General features: G+C 48.0%; 1 protein-coding gene across 2 annotated transcripts in view; it reads right to left on the minus strand.

The window, feature by feature from the left end:
• Nucleotides 1-5,105: 5,105 nt before the first annotated feature.
• LOC122366611 (TWiK family of potassium channels protein 7-like) overlaps nucleotides 5,106-14,181 on the minus strand; it is a 30,661-nt gene continuing 21,585 nt past the window's right edge. Inside the window, exons 5-8 of one of the 2 annotated variants that reach the window (XR_006253918.1) lie at nucleotides 9,206-9,592; nucleotides 8,725-8,861; nucleotides 7,457-7,780; nucleotides 5,106-6,390 (exon numbers count right to left, since the gene is read on the minus strand). Coding sequence is in view for 1 of the 2 variants with exons in the window: in XM_043339060.1 (XP_043194995.1) it covers nucleotides 7,562-7,780; nucleotides 8,725-8,861; nucleotides 9,206-9,592 (743 nt within the window). In the remaining variant the exon portion in view is untranslated. Of the gene's footprint in view, nucleotides 7,781-8,724; nucleotides 8,862-9,205; nucleotides 9,593-14,181 lie in introns of both variants that reach the window. The other variant, XM_043339060.1, reaches the window with a different exon arrangement.

Consider the following 14,181-nt stretch of genomic DNA (forward strand, 5'->3'; position numbering starts at 1 on the left):
TTGCCGTACTCGACTGACGGCTGAATATATTAACATTTAACAATCAACGGGGAGACAGCCAAAAATTCTCGCACTTTGTGGTTGAAGAGAACTGTTATCATTCCCCACGAGCCGCTGGGGGGGGGGGGCATAAAGTTGCCCCCCCCCCTTTACGTTTTGTGGAATATCTCCGAAACCTGATGAGCTACGAACGTGAAACTTGGCATAGCTTCAAATGAATACCTAGGCAATGTTTGAAGAAAGTTTGGTGGTTGTAGCTTGTAAGGTGACGTCACAGTGACATCATAAAGTTTTGTCGTTTTCCGATATGGACCGTTTCTGATGACGCTGAGCATGAAACTCAACTGTAAATGAACTAGACAGCACCTGCTGTCATCCTAAAACGTCTAAGTACACTTCCATCTAGTTCCTAACCAATAATCGGCCCTTTATATTCGGTCCCATATACCTGATGTATCGTGAGGAAACTGAGAGTCGCAAATCTATAATTTGACTTATGACGTCACTGTGACGTCATTTCAAATGGGATCGACACCAAATTTGGACACAAACTCGGCTAGGTATTCAGGAAGATGTGTGCAAAGTTTCGCTTCTCTATCTCTTCGCGTTGCGACGATATCGCCGCGGAAGTAAAGGGGGGGGGCAACTATATGCCCCCCCCCCCCAGCGGCCGGCGGGTGGCGCGGAGGCCCAGCGGCCGCCGGGTTAAAACAATGTCATTAAAACGACTACTCTAATTTCCTCAGAAAATATTTATCCAGATTCGTGGTCATATATCCCCTCCTGGTAAATTTATTTCCCTGTTGTTCCCCCTAGTCCACGCGCCGCTATTTGCCTAATCAGCCTCTGTCCGTGGCGGCTGTTTTGGAGCACGGTCCGTGGCACATCTCTGTGGCGCGCACGGTCCTGCTTCCTGCCTGGCGGGGCTCGATTCTCCCTCCGTGCGTGTGCGTGCACGGTCGGCAGCGTTTGACACACACACGCGTCCACACGGCCATTTTCTCACGCACGCGAGCACGCACACCACTGTGCTGTTGAGCGCAGTGTCGTTCTGCAGTGTGCTATAGGGTACCATTTGTCTCTCCCCGGGTGCTGTGGGATGATCGGGACATTTTCCGAGCTCACACATGGGATGATGATTAAAACACGCTCCATTGCAGCATTTTTCTAGCCTGGACTTGTAACTTGGAACCGGGACAAATGAATAGTTAATTCTGCTGAAATAACTACTTTATATAGCTATGGGCGGTATGCCATTGCATTTTATTTGCCTTGCCTAATCGCATGCTTGAGCTACAGCCTATTTTATCTTCTTTTTTTTACTTTTGTGACTAGCTGTGAATGGAAAGTCCGCTATTGAAAATTCCGACTTATGCTTTTTTGTTAAAAGATAAAACTAGTTATTCTGTCCGCTTTTCTGAGTCATACGAATCTGCGCGTAGGCGTCAGACAATTTCTGCAAGCACCTTAGCACACTTCCTGAATCTATTTTAGTTTTTATTTGCATGATGTAGCTCGGAATTTTCTTAACGCCCTAAAACGACGCTACCTCAAAATATTTGCTCGTTTCAGTTCTTGGCAAGTGGCAACATTTCGTCGCCAGTTTATTTTCGCACTGACAGTCGTTTGCATCACAGTTTTCCTTTTGTTTGATGTCTGTTTCGGACAAACGAGGCGTTCCTCGGCGCAAATACACGACACGCTTGGCGCTACAAACACGGACGCTATTCCTCGGAGCCGCGCGCGCCTAGCGGACACGGGACACATTGAAAGGCACCGGAGCGCGACGTCGTCCCGGCGCGGCGGCCAGCGGCCAGCGGCACTCTGAGAGCAGCACCGGCACTTGCTTACCATCCCCGCTGAATGTTTATTCCAGTGAAAACAGCGGCACCCTGTGACACTGCACGGCTGGGGCAGCTGGTCGGGCTGCCGGACGGTGGAGGCGCTGGGGAGGAGGTGTTACATCCTACTCATCCGGTGACTTTGTGAAGTGGTGAAGCAAGATTGCTTGTTAGCGCTCGAATGATATCTATACTCGGCAGAAAATGGCTGCTTTGAGAAAGATCGTCGCTTTGAATTTCGATACATTACGGGAAAATGGCATTTGAAGTTCAGTACTTGAAGTAGAAGAATTTAACTGGTTTCAGTTTGATACCAATCTTCATAGGAAACCAATAAAAGCTGCCGATTCAATTGTGGTCGAGTTGGCACGATAAAGGGCGCCATAAAGCGACAAATGTGCGGTGCTTCCAGAGACGAGCCGAAACTCTCGAAACGAGCCCGGGACCTTTTATTTCAGTTGACCAGCCTAGACCACAGTACCAGCGCCAAATGACCTGCTCTTCGCAACAACATCTCATGAAAGCCCTTCAAATGACGCTCGAGTCTATTGGACACAACACCACACGACAACGTTCAACGTAGCCATCTGATCTCTCTGAATGTTGGCTTTTGATATCACAATCTACTACTAAACGGCCCTGTCCATGGTGATTATCGAAGTGCTCCAGCACACAGAGTGGAAGCCTGTGAGCCGTGACCGGTCAATTTACACCCGACCCCTGCCGTGTGATACAAGGGCGATAGAATGACACCATTAGCTTGGCAGGGGAACGGCGCTGGAAGCCAAGAGGCTCATTGAAATGCACATGTCTGAGAGCGCGGTGGGCAACGCTTTGAGCGGCTGTTATCTGGGGGAAGGCTGATAGGGCTGAGGTTAGGCTCTAACCATAATAATGATCGCTTTGGCCAGCGGGATGGAAACGGGAAGGCGGACGGTGGATATCGGGTTGCCACCCGGCAGAATGATCGAAGCTGTTATGCTAATTAGAAATTAAATTTTTCCCGTGGATACCAGATGTTTGTGTAAAATCAATAGAGCCCATTCGCAATATTTTACATCTAATAGCCGTCAACCTTTTGGCATCGTATGTTGCATGCAAATGTCTAGGTAGCATTGTATAAGCTATCTTGGATTGAAAAGTGTATGCTTATGCGTCAAACATCTGACAGAGCCATCCCGACAGCCTGACAGCGTTCCCGAAACCATTTTCATGCGTTTTCCACACGGGTGCCATTGCCGCTAACCCAACCCACAAGCTTCCAAAACGCGAAACACGCCAGCCCTGAGGCAAATACCATCTGACAGCGTCGGACTCGTTTTCCTCTCACTGGATATTCCTCCTGTACCCGTTCTCTGGTATACTCTGTTATCCCTCTCACACCCATCCTGTACGGCCGACAGGCCATCCGCGAGCAGCTGTCTCAACAGACCCCAATTTCCGAAAACGACACTGAAAAACAGTCCGCTCGGAGCTGGCGGAGGAAGGAAGGGCACAGTCGCGCTGCCGGCTGCCGAGCCACCCCCGTTCCGGAGAGACGGCTGAATCCGGATACATTACCAGCCAAGCGGCAGCCATCACGGTGCGTGGCAGCCATCAGCGCACTGCGGCCGCTACAGGACGTGGAACGGTGCACCATTGTCGGCATTGTCCGGCTGTCGGGCTGCGACGAGCCCGGATGTTGATGACTGGCGTTCTGCAGCCACCGTGACGTTATCACTGCCGTTAGTGGCATCACAGCTACGACCGAAATTAGTTAAGTGGTGAGCGGTTAATTGTTGGCCCTCTCAAAATTGTTTGGTATTCCTCGAGCTTGAGTTTTAGGCTAAATTCACCCGTTGGCATTCGCAAAGGAAGGTCGCAAGTCAACAGATTAGATTCACTATCATGATTCACCGTTTTCTTTTGCCAACGTCTATAGATTAGCCGGCATTCATGGTGCTCGGGCCGTCGACAGCCGTGTTGGATGAAGACGAGCTCACGCGCTTCTCGGTCCATTTGATAATGCTAATGACGGCTAAATGTGGGCGGCGGCGGCGGCGGCGGCGGTGGCGGTGATCCGTCTTGGGCGGCGGCTGGGCCGAGCCATCAGAAGTGGCCGGTCGGTCCGCCGGCCCGGCCACACCACGACCGAACCACCCACCATCGATCTGTGATGAGGTCGCCGCAGACACACGGAGTCGCTCCCCGAGTGCCGGCTACCCTCGGGACTCAGAACAGCACCCGGTGGGGCCAGGAGAGCCCTCACGAACGGATCAACAAGCGGTGGCCAATGGTCGCGTACGCACGCAGACACAGTCGTAACCGGCGGTTCTCTTGGGAACAGCGGGCACGGAGAGATCATTAGATTGACGGACCGTAAACCTGCACGATTGTTCGCCGTACGAAAGTGAATGCGAGTAACCCATCATCTGGGCAATAATTAGAGTTTTTAGTTATGACTAATAGCTCCGTGTATGTTCTCTATGTCCATGAATGTGTGAGATATCTGTGTCCATGAACAGGCTTGTCAACAAAAGATCTCCTTGAGATTAATAACATTGAAATAATAATTTTTAACAAGACAAAAAAGCAAACGTATCGAACAAAAATGAACGAAATTATTATCTCTCAACTAAGCTAGTTCATTCCTTAGTTCTCACATTGCCTTTTGTTTTTGTTCCGCAAAAATCCTTTCTCGTGCCCCAGCAATGGCGGACTTACCTCTCAATCCGTTTGGCAAGCCCCGGATGATATTGGACCTCTGTTGATCTCCCAGTTTCGTGGGATTAAATAAACCGACCAAGACGTGCCACAGCGGCTACGCGATATAGCGACACCACCGCCGGTGGAGACCAGCAATCGTGTTAATGATGATACTTGGGCGCCTCTTCCATTTTCCAGGCGTGGCTGATGTCTTGTTTTGCTCATCGCTGACTCGAGGCATTTGTGAGACTTGCGCTATGATGAGAAAACGTCGACATAGGACTTTCAGCTTGAACGCAAGGAATGAAGGGGATGTGGTCTAACGCCTCTCCTTATGTGCACTGAAAGTTCGGTTCCACTCACTGTGTTTTTGGCGGAAGTTAAGTAATCTCAGATGTTTTATGGCAACAATATGCTAAGCCAGACACTTTGTGCGTAGCCGCCCCGCTTCCACATAAACGATTGCGGTTTCAACCAGACAAACGCAAAACATATCTGCCTCCTCAGTTTAACCAATTGGCTGCCGACTGCATAGTCAACATTGTCGGAAAAATGTAACTTTGCCGAACAAACACACAATACGTAAGTAAGTTCGTCTATATTCAGAGTGCGGCCTGCTTCAACATCCAACAATCAATTTCAGGGAACACTCAGCACACTCACGCACATTGGAACGAAGCGAAAACGCAGCATTCATGTGGTACTCTGGTAGTTGAGACTTATTCTAGATAGTGACTATAGTCAGTATACTGCCGATCAGTATAATAACGTTGAAAGCGCTCTAACTGAGCTAACACAACATGCCATTCCTACATGTCATTCCAGTGTACAACTCATTGAGTCCCTCCGAGTGCTTCATATGCAACCGTGTCTCTACGATTGACGTTAGCTCGCTCATGCGTCACAATCCGCTAATGAGAGTTGACCCGCTAGATATCAATTCCAATCGTACTCGTGCCATGTCAACTGTCCCGTGAGTCATTTTGTGCCAAAAGACGCACACACGCTACGTGCACACCACTTTGCGAAGATCACCACACGAGCAGGCCCGCGACCAGGCACGTGCCGCCCCGTGCCGCTGGGCGTCGCGCGCGGGGAGTCGGGAGTCATTGCGAGTCATGAGTCAACATGTGGCCGATGGCTCTCCTGCGGGACATTAGCGCCGACAGCGGAGCAGTCATCAATAACGAGCCGGACGGCCATCAATAACGGAACTGCTCCGGCGGCCCAGGAGCAGCTTGAGCGAGTGACAACCCCTGCCGGCGGGGCACGGTTCGGCAAGAGTAGCCGCAAGCGAGCGAGAGAGACGGACGAGCTGGGAGGGAACGACACGAGCGGGAAAGAGAGGAGAGAGGATGGCGAAAGAACAGCGGGGGCGGCAAAGGGGTGACACTGGCAGTGAGGACACACTTGATGTGCTTGCCAAATTAATCGGCTCAAATTACGACACGCATCTGCAGCCAGCGGCTGCCGGAGCAGGCATTGCAGGTGCACACATTGTGGTGACTCTCTCCTCACCATCCTCTCGGGTGTGATTTAGAGAGCTGTGACACATGAAGGTAATATACACACATGCATTATGCAAAGTGATCTCGATCGGCTCTCATTTTAACTTCCTCACACCGAACTTTCTCGCCACTTAACTTTCCCACCGGCCACCACACGAGTTCACCACGACTTGGAGATCGAGCTTTTCTCGCTAGCGTAAAGTTAGCCGTCTTTTCTGCATTCGGATATCGTCACTCCCAGTCCAATTCCAGCCAACTTGCGCGTTCAGAGCTCCAGCTTTGCGTGATTTCCACTCTGCTAATCCTCACAAAGGAACAAACTACGTCGACCTCGATGGCGTTTGTTGTGTAGTTCTCTACATGGCGTGACGGCGGCTTAACCAAGGGTCGGGAGGTCACCTCCCGACCCTTGGTTTCTACCAATTGAACACTACTTCGGGTGTTTTTTTTTTCGACGAGGGCTGACCACATGTGAATGAAGTTTTTCAGTACTAGTCGCTAATTGAGTTCAGAGATAGGGCGAGCTGATAGGGTCTGCTTAGGGCCGAAAACTGGGCGGTATTTACCCTTTGTTTTAATGACGGACCCTCTCTAAGAGTTGAATTTCGACCTTCTCAGTTTTATGCCTACTGCTCGGTGTAGTTATGATCAAAAATGGTTTAAGCATGCAAGAAAATAATTTTATGGATGTACCTTGCACGTGTTAAAATTGGAAGTGATTCGGACTCTTACTTCTCGAGATATTTAAGTTTTAAATCATGACCTTACTTTTGGGACACCCTGTATGTGACCGACCTGGACAGACAATCTAAATACCTGCGTTCTTGATGACATGTACGTTAGTGTATTTGAATGTGGCTGTGAACATCTCGAACAACCATCCCACTTTATGTTACATTCAACGTGCAGCCTGCAATGTAATTGTTAGCAATTATTATTATCATTTTTCGTTATGTTGATTAAGGCTGCGGCATTTGTGTTGTGCTCACTATGTATGATGTGATGATGCCACTGTTTTTCGCTGTTACCGATCCTTTTGGAACTGTAATAGCCCCAAGTCGATTGGGGAAAGTTCCGAAACAATGTGAATACAATGTGAATAATGCATTTTTTCGACATACATTCAGGATGGACTTGGTCTTTAGCAGTTTTATATTGCTGGTTTCTGAGTGGCATGCCTTTCTGTTTTTTTTCCTTCTTAGCAAAGAATGCAGACCGGGAATCGGCCAGGTTTCGGCCCTTGTCACGCAATATTTTTTAGTGCATTGTTGTTGTCAGTAACTACGAAAGTCTTGTTCTGTTCGCTCCTTTCCGCAAGCACCACAATCTTGCCGTTTCTGTAATAGCATTTCCGATCTCTTCTCAGGCGCCTAGCAATCCGGAATTCCCAGTGCCTACATTCCATCCCACTTTTCCACCTACCTACCGCACCAGTCGGCCTCACTGAGGCTTCTCTTACTCCAAGACCTCACCGACACCCACCACTCAGTCAGTTTGTCAGTTTGTGCCCTATTTTTTCCGGCGGGGTCACACATTGCTCTCGTATATAACGATCTGCACGACGGGCGGCGGCGGCCTCAGAGCGTCCAGCTCAGCGTCGTCCCAGCCAAGGCCGTCGCGGATGCGCGCGCTGGCCATCGTTTTCCGCAGCTCCTTGAGCTCGCGCACCAGGTCTCCGTCGACCGTGACGCCGTGTCCGTGCTCGCCGAGCTTCTTCAGGTGCTCGGCCAGAGGCCCGGAGAGGCTCTGAAACGGCGGCAGGCGGGGAGGATGTTAGTGCGGGCAGTTAATGGCTCTCTGATGAATGCTATTACCAAAGTTACCGATCCAAGGCGATTTGAGGCCGACAAAAACCAAAGAGGGTAAATGAGACTGCGTATCAAGTTGGGGTCTATTTCAGGCATCATCATGCATAAAATGCCTAAGCAAAAGTGGGAAAGTACGACTGTGTACAACTACCGAGACATTACAAAGACGGTCATAAAAATAAAGTCAATGCTCAACGCCATTTGAGCACTGCCAATATCTCATCTCTAGACGTTGAAACTCGAAACACAAGTCTTGTCCGATCACAACAGCTACATCAATTGAGCATCAAACAATTTACCGCAGTGAACATCACTATGTCTGCATACGGTGTCCGTCGGGGAAGCGATACCATCAGCGTCTATTTTGGGTGGCGGGCAGGGCCCAGCTGCCGCCGATGTATATCCAAGAATGGTGCCAATCATTCATCCGACAGGAAACATGGAGAGCATGCATAAGGACATCTCTCCGCTGGGGAAATGGCAATAAGCATTGGCGCACGACGGAACCGGGGGAGCCGCAGAAAAGTCGGTTCTGAGCTGCCGATAGGAATGGGAACAGGCTGGCTATTGTGGCCAGTTCGATTTCCTGCGACAATATCCGTGGGAGGACGTGCTATTACGGACGGTCGGATTGCGCGAGATAATGCCATGCTTCTGGAAACGCGTGAGGTCTGTCGCTGCGGCTGCGACACAATGGAACGGAATTCGGTTATGCAATAGAAAAGTGGGCGTCGCTCGTGTTTACATCTGCCTCTCTCTTTCTCTTTCTCTCTCTCTCTCTCTCTCTCTCTCTCTCTCTCTCTCTCTCTCTCTCTCTCTCTCTCTCTCTCTCTCCCTCCCTCTCTCTCTCTCTCTCTTTCTCTCTTTCTCTCTTTCTCTCACCTGTATTCGGGACGTTAGCATTTTCATCTGTCTCCAAGATTGTGCGTACTGGCGGCGTACAATTTCTATGATGGTTGTAGTCAACGCTAAGCCCACCAGAATGTACAGAGTACACACCAGCATGTACTCCGAGTTCTCTGTAGCAGAAAGGTGAGGTCCCGGCTAAATGCATACACGAAAATTCAGAATTTCGAGCTGGTTGCAATCGGTAGTGGAGGAGGTTTCTGTTAGGGCCTTGCCGTTTCTGTTGCATAGTGGGAGGAACATTTAGGGTGCGATTCACTCGACCTTTACACCACTTGGTGAGGATCTTGCCGACATAGAGACACGTTTCTAAAGCCCACGTTACTGAAACGATCTTTCCATAAAAAATGACATCATGTTCCACTATGTAAAATTGTAGTGGAAGATTGTCTCACATTGCCTCTTCAGGACCCATATCATCAGAAATGCACTATTATTTACAGCCCACCATGCTCACCTGGCACAAAGTCGCCAAAGCCAATGGTCGTCATGGTAACGAAGCAGAAGTAAAACGACTCGAAGAACGGCCAGTCCTCGAGCAGCAGAAACAGGCCGCCGCCGACGGCGATGTACAGCACCAGCGACCCCAGGGCCACCAGCAGGGTGAGCGCTCTCTCCTGCCGCTCTGTCAGCTGGGCGACCGACCTCGAGTCGCCGCCCGTCGCCGTCGCCGTGGCCGTCGCCTGGGCGCGCTTCGCCAGCCGGGCGTACAGCGTCGAGACCGATGTGGCGAAGAGCGCGCCGAGATCGGCGATGACCGAGAGCGTCAGAGGGATGCCGATCAGGGCGAACAGCATGCAGAACAGGCGGCCGGGCGTAGTGCGCGGCGCCATGTTACCGTAACCTGGCGGGACGCAGGGAGTGATGGGGTCAGATGGGTGAGGGAAAATGCGGGGGTGAGTTGCATAAGTATGTACCTACGAGTGACAACGCAACCCCAGTGACGCGATGATGGTGCTGTGTCAATGACACGCAACAGTCCCTTTTAAGATTACTTTGAAGGTAGTTTGAGCTTCAGGGAAGACGTTCACTTGTGTGAAAATGATACACTTTGACATAATCTCAAAGGCATCTCGACTGACGCGCAAGATGATGTCTGGCGCGAAGTGTTATGCGACCATTATAGCCATAAGGCGAATGTCGCTCAGTAAAATCACTCAGGCTAAGACACGGACGCTGCAATTTTTATTTGACAATGTCCCTTAACCCTATTAGTGGCAGGCTCTTGGCTACCCCATATTAGTGGCAGGGGGGGGGGGCTGTTTACGACCCCCCCCCTTGATATCTCGAGATCCAACCGGCCGATTTTCAAAATTCAAACGGCATTCGATCTGGCACAACGAGATCTACATTTCTAAAAAAATATAAAATGTCAATAGGGGGGGGGGGGTAGAGGGGGGTAAAAACGGGCAAATTGCAGATACATTTTATACTGTTTATCACGGCCAGGTTTCTGAACCAATCTTAACGCAACTTTTGCCGATCGATAGAGAATGAACCAGGAATTCACATGGATCCTAAAAATATGCATTTTCAAAAATCATAGGCGGATACAGATCATTGAGATTGGGGGTACACAAAAAGTATAGTAAATAAGGTTTTTGTTGGTACTGTTTCTAAAAAGGGTGGCAATGGTCTTGTTATGTTACAATTTTCTTATGAGAGAACGACTAAAATTGTATTGGTCATGCATAGGCGGTGTCAGGGCACCTATGTTGGGAGGTAAAAAATAACCCCCCTTTTTGGACGCCTGGATCCGCCTATTATAGCAAAAACGTGTCAAAAGAGGATGCACAATAACTTTGTATATGTCATCACATGATACCTTTCATTCACTGTTCGTAAAACTGGTGCAGCATCGTGATCTTCGCCCAAATGACTCGCTTCACGAATAGGACCCCCCAATTCCCAGTGCTCTGGAGCCGCCCCTGGTAAAGTTATGAACTTGAAATTTTCAGGGAATGTGCCCAATTTAGTTTTAGGAAAAGTCAGAAACTTTCAGCATCGTAGCTTCAGCGGTTTCGGAGATATTCCCGAAAAACCTGAGGGGTGGATAAAAACAACCCCCCCCCTATAAGCTTCCATGACAAAATATCGAAACGCAAAATATCGAAGCGCAAAATATCGAACGCAAATTATCGAAAGCAAAATATCGAAGTCGCAAATTATCGAATTTGCAAAATATCGAAATCGCAAAACATCGAATTGCAAAATATCGAAATCGCAAAATATCGAAATCGCAAAATATCGAATCGCAAAATATCGAATTGCAAAATATCGAAATCGCAAAATATCGAATAGCATAATATCGAAAGCAAAATATCGAAACGCAAACTATCGAAACGCAAAATATCGAAACGCAACATATCGAAAGACAAAATATCGAAAGACAAAATATCGAAAGACAAAATATTGAAAGACAAAATATCGAAAGACAAAATATCGAAAGACAAAACATTGAAAGACAAAATATAGAAAGACAAAATATCGAAAAGGCAAAATATCGAACGCAGAATATCGAACGCAAAATATCGAACGCAAAATATCGAAAAGGCAGAATATCGAACGCAGAATATCGAAAAGGCAAAATATCGAACGCAAAATATCGAACAGACAAAATATCGAACGCAGAATATCGAAAAGGCAAAATATCGAACGCAAATATCGAAAAGGCAAAATATCGAACGCAAAATATCGGAAAGACAAAATAACGAACGCAGTGTCGAAAAGGTAAAATATCGACTTGAAATGGCCCTCTGCGGACTCCTTAGAGCTCTGTCGAACTCATCGGGCCCTCTGTTATCTGTAGGCCTCAAAGAGCAATCAGCGGGTCCATGACAGACTTGGAAAACTCTGATATTTTTTGTAGAACTCAGCAGTGGCGGCGGAATGTAATTTCGGATGGGGTGCAAAGTTTTCTCAAGGGGCCCCTCTGGAAGTTTTGCCCCCCCCCCCCGATATTTTTCAGAGTGATTATTATTGCTTTATGAAAAACGAAGATTTTGGAAAACTATCCCCAAACCACACAAGTTCTGCAAAATATTTGAAATTACAGTGTACGTACCTATCTCAAATAAAGCATAACGAAGCAAATGCAGCTAGTTTTTATCATCTTATCTTGTTTTAGTCTAGCCACCACCCTCAGCATCTCAACCCACTTTTCTGGATCCGCAGTGGACCATTAAGGGCCCTACGAGACCGTTCTTAGAAGACCGTGTTTAAAAAACCCTTGGAAACCGACCCCTTAGAGGCTCCTCCAGAGACCTACATGACTCCCCAGACCGAATGAGCCCTCCGACCAGGGTCGGTCCCTCAGAAGTTGCTGAAGGGTTTCAGAAAGCAGTATACTCGTAGGCTCGAAAGGCTTTTGATGGCTCTCAGAGACTGGCATCGGACCCAAAAAAGCCTGTATGGAGACCCTCCAAAGCTGGGATGGGCACCAGGAGCCGATGTTTAGCCGAAAGAGCCAGTATGGAGGACTGAATAGAGGAAAGGAGTCTCAGTGGGGCCTTCAGGAGCAAGCGTTTGGACCCCAAAAGTATGTGTGGGGTTGTAGTATCGGATACGGCAGTGATTTAGTGACTGCGTTATCCGCGGCCTTGGAAGAGACGATTCAGTTTGTTGTGCGCCACAGTTGTGTTGTCCTCTATAGTGGTGACTGCGTGACGGGTTTTGCGGACGTGGACAGAGGGCATAAAAGGGACTGCTTGAGAAGGTGAATACAGTCTTCGGTGAAGGGACACGAGGCTCTGGTTGGGCAGGCGGTGCGGCACGAGAAGGAGATAGCGACGTCGGTCACTACATTATGGCGGGGCGGTGCGGCACGAGAAGGAGATAGCGACGTCGGTCACTACAGGGGTCTTAGAGGCAGGTAGGCCCCTGGAGCGTATATTTCATAACACAACTGACTGGGGGGGGGGCTATTTGGAGCCCCCCCTCCTATCTCCGAAGCTACTGGACCGATTTTCAAAACTCAAACGGTGTTTGATACTTGATAGCCCCGGAAGATCTGTCGAGCGAAACCGTTAATTTTGACAGAGTTCGATAGAGCTCTAAGGAGTCCGCAGAGGGCCATTTCAAGTCGATATTTTACCTTTTCGACGCTTTGGGTTCGTTATTTTGTCATTTCGATATTTTGCGTTCGATATTTTGCCTTTTCGATATTCTGCGTTCGATATTCTGCCTTTCCGATATTTTGCGTTCGATATTTTGTCTGTTCGATATTTTGCGTTCGATATTTTGTCTTTTCGGTATTCTGCGTTCGATATTTTGTCTTTTCGATATTCTGCGTTCCATATTTTGCCTTCTCGATATTTTGTCTTTCGATATTTTGTCTGTTCGATATTTTGCGTTCGATATTTTGTCTTTTCGATATTCTGCGTACGATATTTTGCCTTTTCGATATTTTGTCTTTCGATATTTTGTCTTTCGATGTTTTGTCTTTCGATATTTTGTCTTTCAATATTTTGTCTTTCGATATTTCACGTTTCGATATTTTGCTTTCGATATTATGCTATTCGATATTTTGCGAGTTCGATATTTTGCAATTCGATATTATGCAATTCGATATTTTGCGATGTCGATATTTTGCGATGTCGATATTTTGCGGTTCGATATTTTGCGATTTCGATATTTTGCGCATTCGATATTTTGCTTTCGATATTCTGCCACTTCGATAATTTGTCTTCGATATTTTGCTATTCGATATTTTGCTTTTCGATATTTTGTCCGGAACCCGCCACTAACAGGGTTAAATACTGATGATATTTAAACGATCTTAAAAAGTGCTGATTTTTCTGCTCATGCTAACGTGTCGATGAGCATGCTCATTCATACCTGCCCCAATAAAAGCATTGTATGTACAATTTTCGGACACCGGCATGCATTTATCGATATTTCATCTATGAATAAGGTATTCTGTAAACATTATTTTCATGTCCGTCTATCCGTTTCTTCCAGTTGGTACATGCTAACAAACACATGCAACACATTTGCACTTAGCTTTCATTGGACCACAAACAGATTAGTCCTTGGAGTCAGTCTGGTCATCGCTTGTCGGGTGCTGGTCATCGCCTCCTTTGCCTGCTGAGTCCAACCCCCCCCCCCCTCCATCCCCGTCGACAGTTGAGCCATGGGCGACAGACGTGGTCGCCAATAACAACAGTGATGTCGATCATGAGGACTGTTTTAGGGATTTGTCCGCGACGGCGGTAGAGTTTCGCGGCACTTCCAACTCTAAAGTATTGTGAGTTGTTAGTCGTGACACGTCTACTCGTGAACCGTGAATGGAGATCGTGACTTACGGACAACTGACGTGAGATGTGCTTGACGTGGTTTGCAACCGACAAGAGCCCAGCGCTTCCAAATATTCGCGTAGGCATACGTGTTTTCAGTAAAACTGAATTCAATAGACATAGAATTAATAGCTCTTGT

The sequence above is a fragment of the Amphibalanus amphitrite genome, unplaced genomic scaffold (genome assembly GCF_019059575.1).
Source record: "Amphibalanus amphitrite isolate SeventyFive unplaced genomic scaffold, NRLGWU_Aamphi_draft 000819F_arrow, whole genome shotgun sequence".
Lineage (NCBI taxonomy): Eukaryota > Metazoa > Arthropoda > Thecostraca > Balanomorpha > Balanidae > Amphibalanus > Amphibalanus amphitrite.